At 55.5% G+C, this 25,855-nt stretch overlaps 1 protein-coding gene and 2 pseudogenes across 2 annotated transcripts; 1 reads left to right on the top strand and 2 right to left on the bottom strand.

Moving 5' to 3' along the window:
- Window positions 1-822: 822 nt before the first annotated feature.
- On the bottom strand, window positions 823-2,817 carry LOC137467469 (N-acetylmuramoyl-L-alanine amidase-like; annotated as a pseudogene).
- Window positions 2,818-3,600: 783 nt separating this feature from the next.
- LOC137467476 (cytochrome P450 4F3-like) lies at window positions 3,601-9,963 on the top strand. Of its 2 annotated transcripts, XM_068178966.1 has the most exons (12): window positions 3,601-4,001; window positions 4,271-4,415; window positions 4,736-4,789; window positions 7,253-7,380; window positions 7,752-7,882; window positions 8,141-8,408; window positions 8,771-8,837; window positions 8,912-9,041; window positions 9,112-9,245; window positions 9,327-9,391; window positions 9,476-9,558; window positions 9,659-9,963. In XM_068178966.1, exons 1-12 carry the CDS (start codon window positions 3,621-3,623, stop codon window positions 9,837-9,839), a joined length of 1,767 nt encoding a protein of 588 aa, XP_068035067.1. In that variant the 5' UTR covers window positions 3,601-3,620; the 3' UTR covers window positions 9,840-9,963. The 2 variants fall into 2 exon arrangements, with proteins under 2 accessions (XP_068035067.1, XP_068035068.1); XM_068178967.1 differs by lacking the exon at window positions 4,736-4,789.
- Window positions 9,964-10,525: 562 nt separating this feature from the next.
- Window positions 10,526-19,444, bottom strand: LOC137467480 (zinc finger protein 850-like; annotated as a pseudogene).
- Window positions 19,445-25,855: the final 6,411 nt, after the last annotated feature.

Here is a 25,855-nt window from a genome sequence, read left to right as displayed (position 1 = left end):
TGGTGGCCAGTGCCACTGCCCAGCCCCACTCCCCAGCCCCAGGCCCAGTTCCCAGCCTCATTTCCCAGGCCTGGTGCCATGATGCCAAGCACTGATCTGGGACAGTCTCCACTCCGGTCCCAGATGGGTGCCAGCCCTACTGCCAGCCCCGATACGAGGTGTGTGCAGATGTGGGCCAGTGTCATCCCCCCCCCATCCTGGGGGACACAGGGCAGCCACCAGCAAGGACCAGAGCCGGGCAATGCCACGCCGGTCCTGGAGAGAGCTAAGGGTTTTAACCTGGGGATTGGCTGGTGCAGCAGCAAGAAGGAAGCAGTAATGGGGACAGCGGCGGGGATGGTGACAGTGACAGAACGAGGTAGCCATGCACAGCTTGGTGTGGGGCCTGGGGCATGGCATGGGGCATGGTGTGAAGTGTGGCGTGGGACATGGCACAGGACACATGACACAGGGCATGCCATGGGTTGGAACATGACCCTGGAGTGTGGCACATAACACAGGACATGACGCAGGACATGGGACATGGCTGGAGAGCACAGGGACATGGGACGTGACCGTGGAGCATGGCATGGGACACAGGGCACAGGATATGGGTCATGGCACAGGATGTGACAATGGAGCATGGCACAGGGCTCAGTCAGTCCCAACATCATCACCCCAAACCCCCTCCCACCAACCCCGCTGGGACACCCACCCCAAGCCCTGGGGACACCAGTGTCCCCTGGGAGCTGGGCCAGCGCCGGGTCTCCTGGAAGAGGGCATTGCCAGGGCAGTTAGTGTGGCTGAGCTGCGGTGGCCACACAGGGTGAAGTCTGGCTGGACTCAGCCAGAGGGGACAGCACAGGGCAGGAGTTCATCCTGCACCAGGGCCAGGGTGTTGGGGTTCAGCAGGGTGGCTGAGAAGTCCTGGATGATGCCAGTGCTAAAGTCCTTGGTACTGTAGTCCTCAGTGTGGGCACTGACCCAGTGCCACCCCTGGACCTCGTACAGGTACCCGTCCAAGCCCGCCATGAAGCTACAAGGAGCCGACAGTGGGGACCCAGTGGTGGGGACAGTGGTGGGGACTGCAAAGGGACAGGGGGGAAAAAAGGAAACACAGAGGGTGACAGGGACCATGGTGGGACAGTGATAGGGACAGTGGGGGGACATTAGTGGGGACTACAAGGGGACAGCGATGGGGACCTTGGAGGGTGACAGGTCCTTCAGGTGGTAACAGGGCCACCAGGGTACAGTGACAGCTGCCTCAGGGGGTGCCAGCTCCCTCAGAGGGTGACAGTGACCTGAAGCCAGTATCGTCCCAGCTGTGGGTGTCCCGGTGGAAGCTCTGCATGTCCCTCATGGCATGGGCACAGGTGCGGAAGCTCCGGCATGGCCTCGCTGGCTCCAGGGTGTGGTGCAGGAACATGGAGCCCAGCAGGAGCCACTGCAATTGCAGGGTGCCCCAGTGGGGACCAGCCCCCCACATGCAGCGGGACAAGGGGCTCCACATATCCCCTGAGCCCTTAGGGGCACATCAGGGTCCACGTGGGGACAAGGGGGTCCTTGGGGACATGGCAGAGTCCATTTGGAAACAAGGGGCTTGATGGGTCTTTGGGGACATGTGGGGACACCTGAGGGACCCTCAGCCTGGATGTGGGAGGGTCCTCCTGAGAGTTACTTGAGGAGATGGGAAGGGGCTACTCAGGGTGTCCTTTGTCTGGGACATTAGATGGCCAGTGTCCAAGGGACACAACAGTGTGGGACATGGTGGTGGCCACCTAGGGACTGCGACCCAGGCACCACCACCCAGGGGAGAGAGTGGTGGTCATCCAGGGGACAGAATTGAGTCTATACAGAGGACACGGTGGTGATCATCAAGGGAAAACCATAGTGTCCACCCAGGCAGCATAGTGGTGGCCATCCACAGGACATGGTGGTAACCACCCAGGGGACACAATCGTGTCCACCCAGGGGACCCGAAGATGTCCCACCACACCAAGCCACCTGCCCTTGCCATCATCTCTGGGTGCCCACCCACCAGAGTGACCCCACCCCACTCACCTGGGGTCCCATCTCATCCCTTCCCACCCCATTTGTGCAGAAACAACCCCCATTGGTGTGGTGACAAACCCCCTTTGTGTGGTAACAACTCCTGTTAAGGGGTGACAAGCCCCGTTTGGGGTGACAACCCCCATTTGTGTGGTGACAACCCCATTTAGGGGGTGACATCCCCCTATGTCCATACCCACATAGCGGTCATTTAACTCCTGTGACACCTGACAAGCCAAGACCTCCACCTGCTGTGTCCTTACATCCCTCAGGAGCTGCCATGTGTGTGACAGCATCCCCAAAACCTCATTTTTCTCCTCCTTCTCCAGCCGTCCTGACTGCACCAGCACCCCAAAATCCCAGTGCTGTAACTGCTGGAGGAGTCTCCCCATTTCCAAGCCATTGCCGGTCCTGTAGTAGCCCTGGAGCAGTTTGGCCAGCAGGAGAGGCTGTCGGGCCAGTTGCAGTTCCAGGACCACCCCATCCATGGCACTGATGACCACAGCATCGGGGGTAGGGGACAGGAGGCCCTGCGAGGTGGAATTTTAGGAGTTCTCCACATTGTCCCAGCAGCTGCTGGGTTCCAGCATGGTCCCATTGTTGTCACCAGGAAAGATGTCCCCAAAGCCTCAGCGATGGTGGCAGCAAAGAGAGGATCAGCAGGGGGTTGAGGCTGGGGAGGGGTTGCCCAAATCCTCCAGACCTCAGCCCCATCTCAGTGCTGGCAGAGAGGGGAACGAGGGCCACCATGGAGCCATTGGGGGCTAGCGTGGCCCCATGGTCCAGTGTCACAGGAGTCGAGGGTGTCCATGATGTCAGTCACGGAGTCCAGATGGCATGTGGGACATCCGTAGGGACGCCTGGGGGGACAGAGGTGGGCAGGGGGCAGGGATATGTGGGGGGAAGGGTGGGGATCAGGTTGAGGGAGGGGAAGACACCCAAAAATGCATCAAAGCCAGGGGAAGGGTAGCCAAAATTAAGGGAAAGGACCAAAATCTGAACAATGCACCTAAAACTGGGTAAAGGACCCGAAATGGGGCGGAAAAGACCCAAAAGAAGGGGAAAGAACCCAAAACAGGGTTAAAGGACCCAAAAGACAGGGAAAGGACATGAAAGAGGGGGAAAGGACCCAAACCAAGGACAAAAGACACAAAACCAGAGGTCAAAGTGTCGTGGGGTGCTGTGGGGTGTCATGGGGTGTCACTATCTGTGCCAGGACAGGCACAGACGCTCAGTGCAAGTAACAGCCACGGGAACATCCTACGAGACACGGGGACACCCTGCGGGACACGGGAATATCCCGCAGGACACGGCCCCGGGACCTCGGGGACTTTGGTCCTGCAGGGGGCGGGGAGCAGGGGACATACGGAGAGGGACAGGGACACACGGAAGGGAACAGGGACACACGGGGGAGATGGGGACGGGGACACTCCGAGGGGACAGGGACACACGACAGTGGACAGGGATAGGGATAGGGACACACGGGTGGGGGATGGTGATACACAGAGAGGGGCACGGAAGGGGAGACAGGGACACATGGGGGGACAGGGACACACACAGGCAGAAGGAAACACGATGCCACCAGGATACACATGTGGGGACGCTGCCACCAGGACATGTCAGGGCAAGAAGCCACCAGGACGTGTCAGAGGGCGCTGCCACCAGAACGCGTATTAGGACAAAAGGCGGATCCGGTGACACCCAGCGTGGCGCCACGTGACCCCGCGGGTGACACCGCCTACACCCGACCCTTGCCCTGTCCCCAGCCTGTCCCCAGGAGCGGCTCCATGGCGGTGGCCACGGCGCTAGGTTCCCTGGGCGCGGTGGCCCTGGGCACCTTCGTGGTCGCCCTGCTGCTGCAGTGGCTCTGGCATGCGCTGGTGGCTGTCGCCCGATTCCGGGACACTTGTCGCCAGCTGAACAAGTTCCCCATCCCGCCCTGGCGCAATTGGTTGCTGGGACACACCGGCATGGTGAGGGCACAGCGGGTGGCACCTGCGGGGACAGCGGGGACATGGGGTGGAGGCACCTGCAAAGGAACAGTTGGGTGGTGGCACCTGTGAGGGGACCGAAGGAATGTGGTGGTGGCACTTGGGGGGACGGTGAGGACGGGGTGGTGGCACCTGCGAGGGGATGCTGGGGATAACACACATGTCCCCAAGGCTGGCAGTGTCCTGAGGACACACATGTCCCCGAGCCTGTCTGTGCCCCCAGTGACACACATGTCCCCTGTTGTCTCCAGGGCCAGAGCACGGAGGAAGGCTTACAGCATGTGGATTCCTTGGTGGCCCGGTACCGTCATGGCTGCCTCTGGTGGGGACTTCCCTGGCTGCCTGTCCTGCGCCTCTTCCACCCCAGCACCCTCCGGCCACTCCTCAGTGCCTCAGGTAGGACATGGGACATCAGATGGGTCCCCAGGGCCACCCATGGGTGTCACTGCACCTGGCACAGAGACCTGACAGTGCCCAGGCAGTGGCCACCAACTCAACCCCACAGGTCCTCAGAGGTGTCACCATGTCCAGCTTCTGGTTGTACCCCAACCCTCATCCTTTGGTGGCCATGGATGCTGGGGGAGGGTCCCCACTCCAGGGTCCCCACCTGAAGGTTAATGGGTGCAGACAGGGTGGTGCCACCACCAGTGTCCTCACCCAGGAGACCTGATGCCACCCCAGTGAATCCCTGCCCACCTTGTCCTTGTACCCTGCAGCTTTCGTGGCCCCCAAGGACAAAATTTTCTACGGCTTCCTCAAGCCCTGGCTGGGTGAGTGGCGGGGGGGGGGGGGGGGGGGTAGGGTGGGGACAGCACCCCGGGGTGGCCCCCCAGATGGATCTGGATGTGTCACAGGGGACAGGGGCAGTGGGGGACAGGGACAGAACCCCTGGGTGTCCCCAGGATGGATCTGGGTGTGTCACAGGGGACAGGGGCAGTGGGGGACAGGGACAGCACCCCTGGGTGTCCCCAGGATGGATCTGGGTGTGTCACAGGGGACAGGGGCAGTGGGGGACAGGGACAGCACCCCTGGGTGTCCCCAGGATGGATCTGGGTGTGTCACAGGGGACAGGGGCAGTGGGGGACAGGGACAGAACCCCTGGGTGTCCCCAGGATGGATCTGGGTGTGTCACAGGGGACAGGGGCAGTGGGGGACAGGGACAGAACCCCTGGGTGTCCCCAGGATGGATCTGGGTGTGTCACAGGGGACAGGGGCAGTGGGGGACAGGGACAGAACCCCTGGGTGTCCCCAGGATGGATCTGGGTGTGTCACAGGGGACAGGGGCAGTGGGGGACAGGGACAGCACCCCTGGGTGTCCCCAGGATGGATCTGGGTGTGTCACAGGGGACAGGGGCAGTGGGGGACAGGGACAGAACCCCTGGGTGTCCCCAGGATGGATCTGTGTGTGTCACAGGGGACAGGGGCAGTGGGGGACAGGGACAGCACCCCTGGGTGTCCCCAGGTTGGATCTGGGTGTGTCACAGGGGACAGGGGCAGTGGGGGACAGGGACAGCACCCCTAGGTGTCCCCAGGATGGATCTGGGTGTGTCACAGGGGACAGGGGCAGTGGGGGACAGGGACAGAACCCCTGGGTGTCCCCAGGATGGATCTGGGTGTGTCACAGGGGACAGGGGCAGTGGGGGACAGGGACAGCACCCCTGGGTGTCCCCAGGATGGATCTGGGTGTGTCACAGGGGACAGGGGCAGTGGGGGACAGGGACAGCACCCCTGGGTGTCCCCAGGATGGATCTGGGTGTGTCACAGGGGACAGGGGCAGTGGGGGACAGGGACAGCACCCCTGGGTGTCCCCAGGATGGATCTGGGTGTGTCACAGGGGACAGGGGCAGTGGGGGACAGGGACAGCACCCCTGGGTGTCCACAGGATGGATCTGGGTGTGTCACAGGGGACAGGGGCAGTGGGGGACAGGGACAGCACCCCTGGGTGTCCCCAGGATGGATCTGGGTGTGTCACAGGGGACAGGGGCAGTGGGGGACAGGGACAGAACCCCTGGGTGTCCCCAGGATGGATCTGGGTGTGTCACAGGGGACAGGGGCAGTGGGGGACAGGGACAGAACCCCTGGGTGTCCCCAGGATGGATCTGGGTGTGTCACAGGGGACAGGGGCAGTGGGGGACAGGGACAGCACCACTGGGTGTCCCCAGGATGGATCTGGGTGTGTCACAGGGGACAGGGGCAGTGGGGAACAGGGACAGCACCCCTGGGTGTCCCCAGGATGGATCTGTGTGTGTCACAGGGGACAGGGGCAGTGGGGGACAGGGACAGAACCCCTGTGTGTCCCCAGGATGGATCTGGGTGTGTCACAGGGGACAGGGGCAGTGGGGGACAGGGACAGCACCCCTGGGTGTCCCCAGGATGGATCTGGGTGTGTCACAGGGGACAGGGGCAGTGGGGGACAGGGACAGCACCCCTGGGTGTCCCCAGGTTGGATCTGGGTGTGTCACAGGGGACAGGGGCAGTGGGGGACAGGGACAGCACCCCTGGGTGTCCCCAGGTTGGATCTGGGTGTGTCACAGGGGACAGGGGCAGTGGGGGACAGGGACAGCACCCCTGGGTGTCCCCAGGATGGATCTGGGTGTGTCACAGGGGACAGGGGCAGTGGGGGACAGGGACAGCACCCCTGGGTGTCCCCAGGATGGATCTGGGTGTGTCACAGGGGACAGGGGCAGTGGGGGACAGGGACAGCACCCCTGGGTGTCCCCAGGTTGGATCTGGGTGTGTCACAGGAGACAGGGGCAGTGGGGGACAGGGACAGCACCCCTGGGTGTCCACAGGATGGATCTGGGTGTGTCACAGGGGACATAGGCAGTGGGGGACAGGGACAGCACCCCTGGGTGTCCCCAGAATGGATCTGGGTGTGTCACAGGGGACAGGGGCAGTGGGGGACAGGGACAGCACCCCTGGGTGTCCCCAGGATGGATCTGGGTGTGTCACAGGGGACAGGGGCAGTGGGGGACAGGGACAGCACCCCTGGGTGTCCCCAGGATGGATCTGGGTGTGTCACAGGGGACAGGGGCAGTGGGGGACAGGGACAGCACCCCTGGGTGTCCCCAGGATGGATCTGGGTGTGTCACAGGGGACAGGGGCAGTGGGGGACAGGGACACACCCATGAGTGTCCCCAGGACAGATCCGGGTGTGTCATAGGGGACGGGGTGGTGGGGAACAGGGACAATCCCCTGCATGCCCTTGGTGGACCCCGGTGTCCCCTCCCCAGGAGAGGGGCTGCTGCTGAGCGGTGGGGAGCGCTGGGCGCGGCACCGGCGGCTCCTGACGCCCGCCTTCCACGGGGATGTGCTGCGGAATTACCTGGGAATCTTCAACCAGAGCACCCGCGTGCTGCTCGTGAGAGATCCGAGATGCACACGAGTCCCCATCTGCACCCCAAATCATGAGTGCTACACCCCAAACTCTGACCTGCATCCCAAACCCCGAGTCCCACACCCAAAATTGTGTCCGTCACCCACTGCTGCATCCTGAGTCCTGTCCTGCACCCCAAGTCCCGTCCTGTAGCCAAATCCTGTACTGTCCCATACCCCAAACCCAAACCTGCCCCCAAACCCCAGCCCCACCCCTCATTCATCACCGCATCCCTGTTCCACACCCCCACCCCAACTCTTCCCCCTCTCCCACCCCCCAGTTTATCCCCTGTCCCTGTCCCTGTCCCTGTCCCTGACCCCCTCCCTGCTCCCTCCCCAACCCATCCATCCCCACAGGCCAAGTGGGGGGCAGCAGCAGCGGCAGCTGGCGGGGGGCCAGTGGAGTTGGAGGTGCTGCAGCCCCTGAGCCTCCTCACCCTGGACACGCTCCAGAAGTGCATCTTCAGCCACGAGAGCCACTGCCAGGAGTGAGTGTCACCTGTCCCCATTGACCATCCTGGTAGCCCTGGTGACCCCACCATGGTCCCTGCTGGCCATCCTGGTGGCCGTGCTGGCCCTGCCATGGTCCCTGTTGATCATCCTGGTGACTGCATAGGTCTCACCATAGACCCCACTGGCCATCTTGGTCCCACCAGTCCCTGTTGGCCATGCTGGTAGCCCCAATGGCCCTGCTATCATCCATGCTAGTGGCCACAGTGTCCCCCCACTGTCCCCGGTTTCCGCAGGCGGCCCAGCAAGTACATCCAGGCCATCCTGGAGCTGAGCTCGTTGGTGGTCCGGCGCCAGTTCCGGCCACTTCTCCACCCGTGGTGGCTCTACAGCCTCTCCTCTGACGGCCGGCGCTTCGCCCGTGCCTGTGCCACCGTCCACGCCTTCACTGCTGATGTGGTGCAGCGCCGGCGCCACGCACTCACCTGCCTGGGCCACCAGGCCTGGCTGGATGGCCACCAGGGACGCAGCATGGACTTCATCGACCTCCTGCTGCTCACCAAGGTGGGGCTGGGGTGGTGCCCATGTGGATGTGGAAGTGGTCAAGAGGGTGGTCGTGGCCATGGGGAGATGGTGACCATAGGGTGGTGGCCATGGGGGGATGATGGTCAAGGGGATGGTGGTGGCCATGGAAGGGTTGGCCATAGAGGCCAGTAGGATGCTGGTGGCCATGGCAGGTTTGGGCACAGACTGGTGGCCACAGGGGAACAGTGCTGGTCATGGGCAGCATTGACCATAGAGCTGATGGCCAGTGGGATGGTGGTGCCTGTAGGGTGGTGGCCATAGGGGAAAAGTGGTGGCCATGGATGGGATCTGGCCGTAGACCGGTGGCCCCAGGTGGCCCATGGCTCATCTCGTCCCTGCAGGATGAGAATGGCCACACCCTGTCGGACGAGGACATCGCGGCTGAGGCTGACACCTTCATGTTTGAGGGTGGGCATGAGCTCCCAGGCGCCACTGGGCAGGAGCCACTCCAGTGTCACCTCACTCACCCAATGTCCTCACAGGCCACGACACCACGGCCAGTGGCCTGGCATGGCTCTTCTACAACCTGGCCGGCCACCCTGAGCACCAGGAGCGATGCCGCCAGGAGGTCCAGGAGCTCTTGGCTGGCCGGGACACTGCGGACATTGAATGGTGAGATGTCCCCAGGGCCACCCCCGGTCATGTGGCTCAGGGACACGGTGCCACCCCCACTTGTCCCCAGGGAGGACCTGTCCCAGCTGCCCTTCACCACCATGTGCATCAAGGAGAGCCTGCGGCTGCACCCTCCTGTCACTGCTGTGTCCCGGCGCTGCACCGAGGACATACCCCTGCGTGATGGCCGTGTCATCCCCAAGGGTATGGCATGGCCAGGGTGTCCTCAGTGCCACCACCCACCCTCATCTGCTGTCCCTAAAGTGGCTGTTCCCATCCCACCAGGGGTCATCTGCCTGATGAGCATCTACGGGACCCACCACAACCCAGACCTCTGGCCCGAGCCTGAGGTAGGGCCACTCTATGAGGTGTTCCTGTCACCATGGTGGTGACAGCTGTGTCCCCTTGGCATGACTGTGTTGGTGTCACCCCAGGTGTTCAACCCTCTGAGGTTCAGCCCGGAGAACAGCAAGGGACGGTCCCCGTCGTCCTTCATCCCCTTCTCTGCTGGCCCCAGGTATGTGGTGGAGTGGGGACAGGAGTGTCCCCAGCTGCCACCCCCGTCCCTGGCTGGGTTCACCAGTGGGGTGACAGTGACAGTGGGGATGTGGTGGCAGGAACTGCATCGGGCAGAGCTTTGCCATGGCTGAGATGAAGGTGGTGGTGGCATTGACACTATCCCGGTTCGTGCTGCGGAGGGACACGGCGAGGCCACCACCGCGCCGCAAGCCTGAGCTGATCCTGCGTGCTGAGGACGGGCTCTGGCTGCTGCTGGAGCCACTGGTGGGAGTGGCCTGAGGGATACGGGTCACCAGGACATGGGAGACATCCTGCAAGGCGGGTATCATGGCCAGGGGAAGCGCAGGAAATAAATGGTAGCATGAAGGGGACGGTATCGTGGTGGTGATGGGGATGTGTTGTCCTTGGTTGTCGCTATTGGACATGAAATGAGTACACAGAAGCTTGGTAAGTTCAAAAGAGAAAAAGACCCAGTTTTATTCAAACATCTGGTATTTATAGAATTCCAAAGGTGACCATGGATTGGAGGATGGAATTACCACGTCTCCAACCACACTGGTCCAAAGATCAATCAATCATTTCTCTCCACCCACAGCAAAATATGTAAACTATTCTATTTATACATGACATTGTGTGGGAATTCTGACTCTCAAATATGTAAACATTACCAGAAGGCTAAAGAAGTTTTATGAGAACTTTAAAACTTTCAAAAAAACTATAAAAGGAAACTTAACAATTTTAAAAATCAGGGCAACACTTGGTCATGGCACAGCTCATGGCATGGACATGTCAACCCGTGGACTTGTCCCCTAGGCCAGTTGTCACCATCCATGGCCACGTTCCCCATGTCCTCATCCATGGCCATATACCCCCATGTCACCATCTAAATCTGTGACCCCCTCCATGCCCAATATCACCATCCAAAGCCATGTCCCCACCCATGTGCCACAATGTCACCATGCATGTCTTAGTTGGATGTCTATATTTTTACCCCAATGTTTGGGTGAAGGGATGAAGTAAAATGAAAGAAAATCAAAGCCAAAATAAAAGGATTTACGCGTTCATGCTGGCCAAGTATCCATGTCCTTGGGTGAATAGAAAGGACCTTTTGTAGAAAAATTTCCACTCCATTGTCTCCAAAATCTTGATATTTTGTCCCAATCCATCACCATTTGGCTGTGGAAGATGCCTGTGGGCCACAGACAATTAGAATCATGGAATAACTTAGGTTGGAAAAGCCCTCCACCACCATCAGTATTCCATGATGCCACCAGAAGAAATGATTGGATGCAAAAGGCAAGAACTTTTGGGTTTAAAGTAAAAAACTGTGCTGTCCCCGATGAATTCCTGACGTCAGTTTGCATCCCAATGGATTTTTCTCCTGCTGTGTCCAAGTGCCCAAGTGGACCCCAAGGGAGATGTGGAGACCACCAGACAGGTGTCTTCCCAACATGAATCACCAGGAGCACGGATCACCAAGTCTCGCCCCAACGAGGGCCACTGTGGATCATCCCATGGGGGTCCTCCAATGGGGGATGGAGTTGGAGCAGCGCGCAAAGCTCCTCCAGCACAGGGGGCACTTGTAGGGCTTTCCTTACTGCTGCCTCCCTTGCTGTTGGGTCATGGTACAGTTCTGGGAGACGCTCTTCCCACCCTTGGGACACTGTTAGGGGCTCTGCCCAGCGTGGATCCACTGGTGGGGGTCGACAGTGGAGTTCTTCTTAAAGTCCTTCCTGCAGTCAGGGCAGCGGAGGGGCCTCTATTCTGTGTGAATCTGCTGATGCTTGAGGAGACGGTATCTGCTCTGAAAGCTCTCCCCACACTCAGAACACTCATAGGGCCTCTCCCCAGTGTGGCTCCTCTGGTGGACACTCAGGCTGGCTCTCAGGCTGAAGCTTTTCCCACATTCCCCACACTTGTAGGGCCTCTCTCCAGTGTGGAGCCTCTGGTGGACAATCAGGCTGGATCTCTGGCTGAAGCTCTTCCCACATTCTCCGCACTTGTAGGGCCTCTCTCCAGTGTGGCTCCTCTGGTGGACAATCAGGCTGGATCTCTGGCTGAAGCTCTTCCCACAGTCCCTGCACTCATAGGGCCGCTCCCCGCTGTGGATCCTCTGGTGGACAATGAGGTTGGCGCTCTGCCTGAAGCTCTTCCCACATTCCCCGCACTCGTAGGGCCGCTCCCCGCTGTGGATCCTCTGGTGGACCATCAGCCTGAAGCTCGTGATGAAGCTCTTCCCACATTCTGAGCACGTGTAGGGGCATTCCCCAGTGTGCATTGTCTGGTGGATGAGCAGCTCAGAGCTTTCACGGAAGCCCTTCCCACATTCCCTACATACATAGGGTCGTATCCCAGTGTGGATCATCTGGTGGCGGTTCAGGTGGGAGCTCTTTCTGAAGCTCTTCCCACATTCCCCACACGCATAGGGCCGTTCATCGGTGTGGATCCTCCGGTGGACAATCAGCTGGGAGCTGATGCAGAACCTCATTCCACATACCCCACACTCGTAGGGCCTCTCCCCAGTGTGGGTCCTCTGGTGGACGATCAGGTGAGAGCTAATCCTGAAGCTCTTCCCACATTCCCCACACTCGTAGGGCTGTTCCCCCGTGTGGATCCTCTGGTGCTGGATCAACTGGGAGCGGATGCGGAACCTCCTCCCACATTCCACACACTCGTAGGGCCGTTCCCCAGTGTGGATCCTCTGGTGGACTATCCAGCGGGATCTGACCGTGAAGCTCTTCCCACATTCCCCACACTCATAGGGCCGTTCCCCAGTGTGGATCTTCTGGTGGCGGTACAGGTGGGAGCGTGTGAGGAAACTCTTCCCACATTCCAAGCACTTGTGGGACTTCTTGCCATCATCAAGCTGCTCATGGGTCACCACTTCAGAGCCCTGGCCAGATCTCTGGCTGCCTTCCTGGCACAGGGTGGGTCTTTCCTCCTCAGAGCACCCTGGGCTGGCTTTGCAGCCCCTCCTCCTGAGGCATCTCCGGGGCTTTTCCTCCCCGTTGGATTCCTGAGCCACGGCGCCGCTCAAAACGGCCTCTTCCACAAGGTTCTGCTGCGGGGATTTGTCCTCCCTGCTCTCCATCCTCAGCTCCTTGTCTGGGGGAGGAAGGACAAGGAGAGGATGGGATTTGCCTCCATGCCAGAGGGAAGGGGAAGGAGATCCCCCCAGTGCGTCCCCGGCAGGACGGGGTCGGCAGCAGGGCTGTCCTGCAGCCGGGGGCCGTGCTGGGCTGGGAGATGGAGCAGGAGACAGGGGGAAAGGGGCACTGACTTCCTGCTCACCTGCCTGGGTGTCCCGGGGCATCTTCCGCTTCATCACAGCCTCCTCCTCTATCCACATAAGGCTTGGGAATGAGAAATCCTGCTTTGGGCGAAAAACAAGATGTGAGTGCATTGCATTTGAAAGTCCCACAGTCCAAGTCCATCTCTAGAAGTCACCGGGTGTCTGGTAGCCAGATAAAACACCAAAAATCAAGGAGGAATCCAAAAACCTCTCCCAGGACTTCCCTGTTTCCAGTGTCCTTACTTTGGGCTTATGGGGGTCTCTCTTCTCACAGCTGCTGGGGGGCCCGTGGCTCCTGGCCATCCCCCCTCTCCCGGCTCCTGCTCAGGCATGCTGAGGGGGTTTTGGGCTAAGGCGTTTTGGGGGTCCCAGGGCTCATCCTCCCCTGATTCGAACGCGGCCCCCAGCTGTCCCAGCGTCCCCTTCTCCAGCATCCCCCCACTCCACGCACTCTGGGCTTCCCCCGCTCCCCGACAATACTTTCAGGCTCTTTCAGGCTCCGGGCGCCCGGGCCCCACTCATCTCCCGCCCCCACCACCCCTCCAGCCGGCCGGAGGTCCCCCAGCTCTGCCATCGCCCCTCTCCCCACGCCGGGACTCCCGCCTTTCATCCCCCGCCTCTCCCGGGCATCCCCAAATCCCACGGCCCGCCCCGCCGCTACCGGCCGATCGCCACGTGGGACCCGCAAAACCCCCCAGGGCCTTTTACGGCTCAGCTTTCCACTCCGGCAAGAGACAAAAAGATCCCCTCATCACAGAAATTAAAAAGTACCTCTCCCAGCGACACCGAGATACATTCGGAACTCCACTCCGGAATCGGCGGGGTCCAAACCCCACCAAACTCCCCCTCCAGCCCCCAAAAAAGTCCCCTCCCGGAGCTGCCGCGATAGACTCGGGCCGAGCCTCCCCTCCCCGCTCACCTGCGGGATGCAGCGCAATGCGATGCTGCCGGGGCCAGCCGAGCTGCGGGCTCAGCGGGCTCGCCGTGCCACCCCGCAATGCTCCTTCCTCTGCTCCTTCCTCCTCGTGCTTCTCCTCTTCGTGCTCCTCCTGCTCCTGCTCCTCCCCTTCCTCTCTCGCTGCCCTTCCTCCCGCTCCTCCTCCGCTCCCGCCGCGGATCCGCCTTTCGCACCCCCTCTGCCCCACGGCCGCAGCAGCGGCGGCTCTCGGGCAGGGCGAGAAACCCCCATGAGCCCCCAGCGATGGGCAGGGGGCTCGGGGGCCCCCAGTGCAGACCCGTCCGTCCCGCCCCCCTCCCGCCGAGCCAAAATTCCGCTCCCGGGGCTCGCTGGATGCGAGGGGGCGGCGCAGGTGAGATGGAGGTGGGGAGCGCTGGGCGCTGCGCCTCTGCCCAGGAACTGCGGAGTCACCGCTGAGCAATCTCAGAGATACATATTATAATACTGGCTTCTCGCAAATATTAAAAGGCATTCTCTATGGGTGGTGCTAAAGTGACTCTGTTATAAAAATATAGTTTTTATTTCTGTTGTTAATTAAGCTTAGTGAAATAGCTGATATAGTATGCTTGTGTCACAATGCCTGCTTGGATGGGATCACATCCAAGGAACACAGGATGAACACACCTGCTACAGATATGGCAACTATCAGCACTCACCCTCTGAAGACAGTGTGGACCAAGGCCCAAAACTGAAGCTTATGATAAAAATGGACTAAGAGCACAACCAAGGAATCTGCACACCCTAACAAGGCAGTCCCGCAGGGGAGCCATGTTAAACAGTTCTTGGAATATGTAAACTAGATCTGGGAAAGGTTTACTATGCATAATTGTTTATGAATATGGAACAGGCTGGTGCATTGGAAATGGCATCTCAAGGATGTTTCCAAAATAGCAGGTGTGCTCTTGGCTGAGTACCAAGACACACCTGGGGGTTATAACATCTTTGCTCGATGGTCTTTGTCTCCTATTTATTAAACTTTTAAATTTTCACAGGAGACTGGACAAGCTTTTCACAGGAACTTGGTCAGTGCGTCCTCTGGCAGGAATTGGGAAAGGCGCTGCGCTCTGCGCCTCTCCCCGGCAGCTGCCGAGTCCCAGCCAGAGGTCTTTCCTAGTTCTTTATGTCCCTGAGACCTCTTTCCTATTTCTCTACCTCACATTTCTTGGTCAATACTAATTTCAATAAAACACATGTTCTATAAAATCCGTGGGTTCTGGTCCTGTGCTCTCATTTGCACCTTCCCTGGGGTAGAGGTGTCTCTCCCTCCTGGGACTGCAGCCCATGGGCAGGGTCCCCACTTGTCCGTACTTAGGGTACACGGAATATTACTTTGTTTCTGTTGAGAAGTTTTGATCCTTAGGAGAACACTGCCTTTAATCTCTGTTTATGTGGAAAGCTTCTAAGATTTTGGGACTAATTGGAATCCACGATATTTAGGGGTCTCCGCATCAGGGGAAGCTCAGGAGGGGCTTCCACACCTTCTCCTGGCAGTCGTTCTGGGATTCTCTCAGGGACTCACTTTCCTTTTCTTCTCCCCACTGCTTTGAGCTGGGAATGGGCTGGAAAATGTCCAGCAAAGCCACCTTTGCTGTCTGCTCTGCTAGCCTACTAGACAGCTTCTGGACCTTGTCACCTGCCCCTGCACAGCTCCCTTGGGAAGCAGGGCAGAAGCAGCCCCTGGGAGCCTTGGGAATTCCCCTCTTGGATCCGTGGCACACGCTCCAATGATCTGGAATTTCAGTTTCCACGGCACAGCACCCCACGTCCCTCCCAAGAACCCTCAGCTGGCTCAAACCCACCATCCTCCACATTTCCTGGGATTAGCCCACACCCATGTCCGAGTCCCCTGTTGTCCCCATCCATGCCCGGATCGCCACCATATCCCCATTCATGGCTCTCCACCTCCCCACCTGGTGCGGTGCCGGATTTCCTCAGCCCGGTTCTCTCCCGACACCGCCGGTGACAGTGGGCCGCCCCCAGAGCACTGCTGAGTCTGGGCTGCGGCTGTGGGGCACAGATGCTCTACGGCACGGGGGCAGCGCGGCCAGAAGGTGGGACAAGGAACAGGGAGAGGTCTCCTGCATGTTTTCCAGAGGTGCTTATTCCCAGGAGGGTCAGGGACAGAAAGACACTGAACAAAGGCACACAGCAACTGATACACAGGGGAGGCCTTGGGGTGGGTACAATCTTTAACCCATGGGGAGAAACCTGGAGAGGAACCCAAGGCGGGAGGAATACAATGCTTAAACCAAGAGGGGATTACAGGGCAGGAGAACAACTGAAACCAATCCATGGGGCCTCAGAGGATACAAAATGCAGAGGGAAGTTTCTAGAGAAAGGGGCAGGCATGGGAAGGGAGTGACATTCAATGGGAGGAGGAACAGTAAACAAAAGGGCAGGACTTTGGGGAGAGGGACACCTAGGGCAAGACCAACAACACAGGAGAGAAAGGAACAACCCATAGCCAATAAAATATGCTATAACAACACAAAAGGGTTGGGGGTTTATAAAACTGACGACTAGGAACAAATGACGATAATCAAAAACACACACCGCAACACCCACCCATGCCCGTGTCGCCCATGTCTCCTTCCATGTCCACGGCCCCCATGGCACTGTCCACGGCCATGTCCCCTTGAGCTCCTCTTGCATCCAGGTGCCCAAAGGGAGCCAGGCAGATGTGGAGACCACCAGCCAGTGGATCACCAGCACCATGGATCACCAAGTCTCGCCCCAACGAGGGCCATTGTGGACCATCCCATGGGGGTCCTCTGATGCTGTGTCACTCCTTGTGTCCACTCGGGGACTCCTGGCTTGCTCCGGCACAGCGGTCGGCTGGGACACTCTCCCGTGCCTCAGGAGGTCGGGAGGGCGGCTAAGGCTTTTGGCCTTATTGCGACAATGGTGGAAGTAAGGAGTCGACTCCAGCTGGGGGTAAAGTCCAGGTTTATTGAGGAGATCTCTGGGAAGATCCAAACCCCAGGGGAACCAAAGGACCGAAGCCCCGGACTGGGCTGTGCAGCACAATATAAACGGCGGTGGAAACATGGGGGGAGATCACCCACCCACCAATGGGAATGTTCGGGGGAGTCGATGCTGGGGAGACAGACACATGGGCAATTCCATAGGGGAGGAGGGAAGGAGGGAGCCCTGGCCCCCATCCAATCACTCAACGCCCTTTGTGGAAGGTTCTGGATGAGTGGGATGGGGAGTCGAGTGATGGACAAGGCACCAGGGAGGGGACAGTGGAATGATCCAGCAGACTGGGGGGAGATTGACATCAGGGATGGAAGAGGGGTTTGACATACAAGGAAAGGGGTAGTTCAGTAGTTCAGGGTAAAACCATGGGGGAAAGGAGGGTAAAGGAATGAACCATTACAGAACTGGTACCAAACCTGAAACTCAAAATCACAGTACAACAGTCTTCCAATGGGCGATGGAGTTGGAGAAGTCCACAAAGATCTTCTGGCACACGGGACACTTGTAGGGCTTCCCTTGCTGTTGGGCCACTGTAGTGTTCTGGGTGATGCTCTTCCCACCCTTGGGACACTGTTAGGGGCTCTCCCCAGCATGGATCCACTGGTGGGGGTCGACAGTGGAGTTCTTCTTAAAGTCCTTCCTGCAGTCAGGGCAGCGGAAGGGCCTCTATTCTGTGTGAATCTGCTGATGCTTGAGGAGACGGTATCTGCTCTGAAAGCTCTCCCCACACTCAGAACACTCATAGGGCCTCTCCCCAGTGTGGCTCCTCTGGTGGACACTCAGGCTGGCTCTCTCTCTGAAGCTTTTCCCACATTCCCCACACTTGTAGGGCCTCTCTCCAGTGTGGATCCTCTGGTGGACAATTAGGAGGGATCTCTGGGTGAAGCTCTTCCCACATTCTGAGCACGTGTAGGGGCATTCCCCAGTGTGCATTGTCTGGTGGATGATGAGGTCAGAGCTGTCACGGAAGCCCTTCCCACATTCCCTACATACATAGGGTCGTATCCCAGTGTGGACCATCTGGTGGCGGTTCAGGTGGGAGCTCTTTGTGAAACCTTTCCCACATTCTCCACATTTATAGGGCCGTTCACCGGTGTGGATCCTCTGGTGGCGGATCAAAATGGATCTCAATGTGAAGCTCTTTCCACATTCCCCGCACTCGTAGGGCCTCTCCCCAGTGTGGGTCCTCTGGTGGACGATCAGGTGGGAGCTGACGCTGAAGCTCTGTCCACATTCCCCACACTCGTAGGGCCGTTCCCCAGTGTGCACGGTCTGGTGGCGGATCAGATCACAGGTGTCTCTGAAGCTCTTCCCACATTCCCCACACTCGTAGGGCCGTTCCCCAGTGTGGATCTTCTGGTGGCGGTACAGGTGGGAGCTCTGCCTGAAGCTCCTCCCACATTCCAAGCACTTGTGGGACTTCTTGCCATTGTGGAGCTCCTTATGGACCACCACCTGAGAGCTCTGGCCAGATCTCTGGCTGCCTTCCTGGCACAGGGTGGGTCTTTCCTCCTCAGAGCACCCTGGGCTGGCTTTGCAGCCCCTCCTCCTGAGGCATCTCCGGGGCTTTTCCCCCCCGTTGGATTCCTGAGCCACGGAGCCGCTCAAAACGGCCTCTTCCACAAGGTTCTGCTGCGGGGATTTGTCCTCCCTGCTCTCCATCCTCAGCTCCTTGTCTGGGGGAGGAAGGACAAGGAGAGGATGGGATTTGCCTCCGTGCCAGAGGGAAGGGGAAGGAGATCCCCCCAGTGCATCCCCGGCAGGACGGGGGCGGCAGCAGGGCTGTCCTGCAGCCAGGGGCCATGCTGGGCTGGGAGATGGAGCAGGAGACAGGGGGAAAGGGGCACTGACTTCCTGCTCACCTGCCTGGGTGTCCCGGGGCATCTTCCGCTTCATCACAGCCTCCTCCTCTATCCACATAAGGCTTGGGAATGAGAAATCCTGCTTTGGGGGAAAAAAAAGATGTGAGTGCATTGCCTTTGAAGGTCCCACAGTCCAAATCCATCTCTAGAAGTCACCGGGTGTCTGGTAGCCAGATAAAACACCAAAAATCAAGGAGGAATCCAAAAACCTCTCCAAGGAGTTCCCTGTTTCCAGTGTCCTTACTTTGGGCTTATGGGGGTCTCTCTTCTCACAGCTGCTGGGGGGCCCGTGGCTCCTGGCCATCCCCTCTCTTCCGGCTCCTGCTCAGGCATGCTGAGGGGGTTTTGGGCTAAGGCGTTTTGGGGGTCCCAGGGCTCATCCTCCCCTGATTCGAACGCGGCCCCCAGCTGTCCCAGCGTCCCCTTCTCCAGCATCCCCCCACTCCACGCACTCTGGGCTTCCCCCGCTCCCCGAAAATACTTTCAGGCTCCGGGCGGCAGCTCAGAATCGGCGGGGTCCAAACCCCACCAAACTCCCCCTCCAGCCCCCAAAAAAGTCCCCTCCCCGAGCTGCCGCGATAGACTCGGGCCGAGCCTCCCCTCCCCGCTCACCTGCGGGATGCAGCGCAATGCGATGCTGCCGGGGCCAGCCGAGCTGCGGGCTCAGCGGGCTCGCCGTGCCACCCCGCAATGCTCCTTCCTCTGCTCCTTCCTCCTCGTGCTCCTCCTCTTCGTGCTCCTCCTGCTCCTGCTCCTCCCCTTCCTCTCTCGCTGCCCTTCCTCCCGCTCCTCCTCCGCTCCCGCCGCGGATCCGCCTTTCGCACCCCCTCTGCCCCACGGCCGCAGCAGCGGCGGCTCTCGGGCAGGGCGAGAAACCCCCATGAGCACCCAGCGATGGGCTCATGATTCACAGTCTGCTTTTTAGGTAGTACACACGTTTCAAAATTTTGGGAAGAAACGGAGTTACTAAATTCAAAAGGAAATGGACTGGTACATGAGGGACTCATTAGAACTGCCTGAAGAAATAGCTGTCAAAAGACATGTTAAAGAACATCAAAGGGGCATGATCTTGGAAACAGAGGGAATAATTTGGCAGATCAAAAGGCTAGAGATGCATCAGAAAATAGGTCCAAAAGAGTTACGTTAATTCTGACCCCAGATATGAAGTAATTGGAAATGCCAATGTTTAGTGAATTAGAAGAAAAGGAATTAAGTAAGATAGGGGGAAAGCAATATCAGTCTGGGGATTGGAAATTTCCTGATGGGAGGCACTTTCTTAATAAGCCACTTACTAGGAAATTATTAGAAGACATGAATCAAAAAACTCATTGGGGTACTCAGGCTTTGTGTGATCACTATTATGAGGGGGGTCCCATATGTCCAATTTCATACTATCAAATATAATGAAGTGGTTACAAAGAGTTATTTGGCAGTGGCTCGGATAAAGCATAAGCAAAACCGATCGGGATATGGGGAGGACTTCCCGCCCTGCCACCCATACAGAAGAATCCAAGCACAACTTTTATACTGTGTGCTAATACATATTCATCAGTAGTTCCTCCCATTTTCAATTCTTGAAATCTGCGTCACTTCACCGCATGATGCATGCTCCCATTGTTGCTAGGGGTTCTTCTGGTCTCCTCGGGGGTCTTCTTGGAGGAAGTCTCGCTGTCTTCCTCGCTGTCCTCTGAATGACCTGGCAGCTTGCGCATGCACATTGAGCTTGATGCATTATGTTCCAATTGGGCCTTATTATTTCGTAGATAAGACCACTATTTTAGGTTCCCTATCTGGAATAGTCCCAATTTTATTCATATGCAAGGCCGATCCTGCTCTGGGAGGTCTCTTTTAACTTCAGTTGATGCCAAGTTTGGTTTGGGAGTCAGCTCCTGACTTCCGCCATTCCCAAGGCTGAATCCAACTCCTGCATCCTGCTTCCCACATGTATTCTTGGAGAAACCCATCTGCTTTGTAACACTAATCACATGTACTTTTCCAATTATTTTCCCAAGTTATTGATATAATTACAACTTCTTCAGCACGAATCACATCCATCTATCACATCACTTCTTAAGGAATTATGTGTGGATTGGAATTCTTGGATTGGCAAAGCAAATAACTGAGAAATCTATAACTTGCCAAAAGGTAAATAAAAGGTAACAAGAAGAACAGCATTAGGAGGCCACGAGTTAGCTCTATGACTCTTTCAAAGTATCCAACTGGACTTTACTGAACTTCCCCACGTGCAGAGGTGGAAGTTTTTATTAGCAGTTGACTCATTGGGTAGAAGCTGTTCCCACTGTCAGAGCTACAGCTAATGTGGTATGTAAAACTCTTTTGGAACAAATTATTCCCAGGTATGGAATGGTTAATAGAATAGGCTCAGCTACAGGAACCCATTTGCAAAAGTCTTACAGCAAATAACTCAAGCCTTGGGAATAAAATGGGAATTATATACCCCATGGCATCCACAGAGTTTGGTCTGGGAAGAAAGGATGAACCAGGCTTTAAAGTGAACTCCAACCAAATTAATGATTGAAACCCAAATGTCGTGGGTAAAATGTTCACCTTTGGCTCTATTGAGGCTCCGAACACAACCCAGGTCAGGTCTGGGAGTGTCACCCTATGAGATGATGTTCGGGTTACCCTTTCTGACCACCCAACATGAAACTGCTACTTATGAAGTCGGGGAAATTAGTGTTAGAAAACATGTCACAACAATTGCAAAAAATGCTTAAAAATTTGCAGTTGAAAGGGATGATCCCTCAATCCCCACCTTTAGAATTTAAAATCCATAATATCCATCCAGGGGAATGGGTACTAGTGGAAACATGGAGAGAACAGTCTTTAACTCCACAATGGGAAGGTCCTTTTCAGGTACTACTGACAACTGAGGCAGTGATCCGGACCAGGGAACAAGGATGGATTCATGCCAGCAGAAGGACCTGTGAAGGTACCTGAGGAATGGACTATAACATCTAAACCGAGTGACACCAAATTGGCTCTTGTGAAAAATGCATATTTTATGATTGGCTTTTTCACAAGTATTAAATTGAATATTATATGTTTTATGTTATATTGATTAGAAGTACTGTATTACCATTTTAATAGTATGGTAAATGTAGTTGTGTAGTTAAAATGAAGCTTTAGTAGTTAAAATAGAAACTATTTATGTGGGGTTTTTTTAAAGGAATGAGATACTCGCTTCAAGATAACAGTCACAGAAGACCTAAATCTTCCAGAGAAGAGGAATTTGTGGTTTTCTTATCAGAAGAAGCTAATTTCTTCAGGCCTTGCTCAGACTCGAAGACACCATGGGGATTAAAAGAAGAAGTTGACACATTGCAGGCAGAAGTTCTTGTTTTAAATAGAATGTATGCATAACCATGAAGTATATATGAATATGCAACAGTATATTGTTTTAAGGGTTATTCCTTGGTTCACAAAGCATGTTTTTGGCAGCTTAGTGCCCAAAAACATCCAGACATCCGTAATTCTTTGCTTTTTATTGTCTTGTAATTGTCCTAACTCTAAATTTTTATTACTTTAATTGTGTTACTATTTTTATAACCATTTAATTATTATTAAACATTTAAAAATTCTAAAAATAAGTGATTGGCGTTTTTCACAACTCTCAAGTGGGAACTGGGTGGTAATGAACTGAGAGGACCCAAATGATCCAAGGAATGTACAAAGAATCACACCTAATTGGGGAATAAGGCTAAGCTTATATCAGTGGCTTTAAGTGCCACCTGCTAGCTAGGTTAAATGTAAATGTTTAAAGTGTGGGAAATGTGTAAATGTTTAAATTGTGTGAAAAATTGGTATTGTAGTTCACAAAATCAACGCTCTTCTTGCAGGAAGTGTCGAGCGCCAAATCTATCCCCTATCCAGATAGAACTCAGACAACTGAAACAATAACTTTGCTTTGAGGATGGGAATTATTAGTGCCTGTTGAATTGGAGATACCTGAGGAACGGTGAGAAACCACAGCTAAGGAGTGTCAAAAACAATTTGCCTGGAAATTAGTAAAAAAGGCGTGACAAGGGAAAAAGAGGGCAAACCTGGATTGACCACTGTACTCGCCACCAAGAAGATCACACACACCTGCTATGGGAAGCAACCCCCTAGGCAGAGAAAGTGGGGGTATAAGCCATACCAGACCTCTGTTATTCCTGTTTCTGTCACTCATTTGTTGTCTTTTACCTTTCAAGATACCGGCGAGATCGTGTCACAAATGCTACAGAAAATATTACATGGAAAGAAACCAAAGTTCTTCTTTTGTTACACACACCCATGTCAACAGCCACTGTTATAGCCCATCCAAATGAAGTACCTGCAGGCAAAATGGGGAAAAATATTGGATTACAAGAAACTCAGGAAAAAGTGGTGATAGACAGGGAATTGAATGTCCAAAAAGGGAGAGATGGATTTGCTTTACATTTGACCTTAGGGGTGTACTCCAAGATTCAGTAAAAGAACAGTTAGTAAACAAAAAGGTAAAAGCAGCACAGCAATGTAACTCTGTATTGGCCCCAAATTATATGCTGAATTGTATTATATGACTCAAAGCAGTTATAGACATGATAAAAAACAAAGCTGCTCAGGCATTGGAATTAATATGGAGTCAGAAAAGCCAAACAAAAACTGCGGTGTATCAGAATAGGTTGGCTTTAGACTATTTATTGGCTAAAGAAGGGGGTGTTTGTGGAAAGTTTAATACATCAGATTGTTGAAAATAGATGGCAATGGGGATTTCATCCTGGAAATAGCAAAAGATATCAGAAAAATAACCCAGGTACCGGTCCAAAATTGGGAACCAATGTTAAAAACTAGCTGGTGGGGTAATGTATTTGGGATAGGATGGTGGAAGAAATGAGGCTTCTTTCTTTTATGTGCTATAGCTGGTTTGATATTTTTTCCTTGTTTAATCCCATTTTATTCGGCTAATTACCAGCCTAGTACGAAACATACAAGTGAACAAGACATATTGCTCAAGCCAAATGATTTATAAAGAATAAGAGGGGGTTTGTTATAAATATGTATTATAATGTTGGCTTTTTCCAATGTTAAAATGGATTCTATATGTGTGATATTAAAGTAACTTTGCTATAAAGATACAGTTTTTATTTCTGTTGTTAACTAAAGCTTAGACATATCTGATATAGTATGCTTGTGTTAAAATGCCTGCTTGGCTGGGAGAACATCCAAGAACATATGATGAAGACACATGCTACAGATATGGCATCTATCAACACTTGCCATCCGTAGAAAGTATGGACCAAGGCCCAGACCTGAAGCTTATGATAAAAATGGACTAAAAGCACAACCAAGGAATCTGCATGCCCTAACAAGGCAGACCCGAGGAGGAACTATGCTAAACAGTTCTTGGAATATGTAAACTAGATTTGGGAAAAGTTTACTATGCATAATTGTATATGAATATGGAACAGGCTGGTGCATTGGAAATGGCATCTCAAGGATGTTTCCAAAATAGCAGGTGTGCTCTTGGCTGAGTGCCAAGACGCTCCAAGCCGTAAATCTTTGCTTTATTGTCTTTGTCTCCTATTGTCCTTTATTAAACGTTTAAATTTTTACGGGAGAGTCAACCTTGTTTTTCACACAGGGGCATCCTGGGGGCATGTGGGGGTGTCTGAACACAGGGCTCTGGGATATGCTGGAGGACACCAGGGATGTCCCAAGGGGACAGGAAGGCAGAGGGGGCCTGAAGGTCCTTCAGGAGCACCTGTGTGCCCAGGACTGAGCTGTCCCCATGCCCCCAGGGACACCCAGAACCTCCCTGCCCAGGCAGTGGTCACTGGTGTGGAAATCCTTAAAATCAGAGGGCTTTGTGAAAGCTGCAAAGGGCAGGCCTCAGAGACAGCAGAACTGCGATTAGAGCTAAGCAGTAGCCATAAGATTTGTCAGCAGAAAAATGATATAAGTAGTTGAAAAGTAAGGACAAAAGAACAATGGTCAGTGTATTAATGCTTGGCTAGAATAACTCCCTAAATTCTAGAAAAGTATATCTAGCAAAATATTAGGAAGTTTTAAGCTGAATAATGGAGCTCTGTGCATTGTATCTTAAGGCTTACAAGCAGGTATTGTATTGGAAATAAGCGAGCATTGTTTTAACCAAAGGTACGTGTGCTTATAGTGGTTGGATAGAATTATTGTCAATATGCTTTTGCTTTGTGTGATAGGTCAAAAAGCTTTAAAAGTAAGTTGTAACATTAAGTTCTTTGTCTGCTGCCTGGGATGTGAGCTGCTGGCACCTTCCCATTGTCATAACCATGCAATGAGACTGATTCTGGAAAATAAACAGCTCGAGACAGGTTCCTCTGCAGTGCCGTTCCATTCGTGATTTGTACATAGTCCCCCGGCTGGCAAAAAATGGCCCTGTTGCTGGGGGCACATCCCATGTCAACAATTGCTGGGAGCCTTTGCTGGGGGCAGGTGCCAAAGGGGAGCGAGCCCTTTGTGACACCCCACTGCAACCCCTGTGGTCAGTGTCAGCAGGACAGAGACAGGACAGGATAGGATGGGAATACAGAGCTGGTGAGGAGCCTCTGCACACAAGCCCAAGACTATCCCTGCTTCCTCAGCAGCCCCGAGGTGCTGAGGTTTTTCCCAAAGGATTCTCATTTCCCCTTTTTCCACTACCAGCCCTTTCCTTTCCACAGAAGGATGGAGAAGAAACCCCTGAGCCAGCCCAGGGTGGCCTGAGAGGAGGACCGGGCTCCCCAGGACAGCAGCTCCCCAGTGGAGCCCCACAAGGTGACAATGGTGCAGCCCCTGCAGACGGGTGAGGGGCCCTGCTGGGCTGGGCAGGACTGGCACCCCAGCCTGTTTCCCTGGCTCACAGCAGCCCAGGGGTGGCTGTGATGCCTCAGTGCTGAGGCTGCTCAGGTCTGAATGCTGGCCCCAGCACAGCCTCTGCCAAAGAGGGGGTGAGCAGAGGAGCCCCAACTCCTGCTCCAGGGTGAGGGCAGTGAGCAGCAGCTGGGCTAGCAGGAGGCAGGGATGCCACGGGGCACTGCACCTTTCCTGTCCCTCTGTCAACGCATTCCTCAGCCCAAGGCACTGCGGTTTTCCCCTCCATGCTGTGCCCCAGCATGGCAGCTCCTCTGCTGGGCACCCTCCAGCCAGGATCCGCATGGGAAGGCTGTGCCAGCAGAACAGGCACAGGCCCAGGTGGAGGACA

Source organism: Anomalospiza imberbis, unplaced genomic scaffold (assembly GCF_031753505.1).
Source record: "Anomalospiza imberbis isolate Cuckoo-Finch-1a 21T00152 unplaced genomic scaffold, ASM3175350v1 scaffold_65, whole genome shotgun sequence".
Classification (NCBI taxonomy): domain Eukaryota; kingdom Metazoa; phylum Chordata; class Aves; order Passeriformes; family Viduidae; genus Anomalospiza; species Anomalospiza imberbis.
This window is presented reverse-complemented; position numbering and strand designations above follow the sequence as displayed.

Excerpts from the sequence above, each read along its gene's own strand:
- LOC137467476 (XM_068178966.1), top strand. The coding sequence starts at position 3,621 with ATGTGGGGACGCTGCCACCAGGACATGTCAGGGCAAGAAGCCACCAGG. Across the intron at positions 8,409-8,770 it reads ACCTCCTGCTGCTCACCAAG|GATGAGAATGGCCACACCCT; the intron begins GTGGGGCTGGGG and ends TCGTCCCTGCAG. Across the intron at positions 8,838-8,911 it reads TGACACCTTCATGTTTGAGG|GCCACGACACCACGGCCAGT; the intron begins GTGGGCATGAGC and ends ATGTCCTCACAG.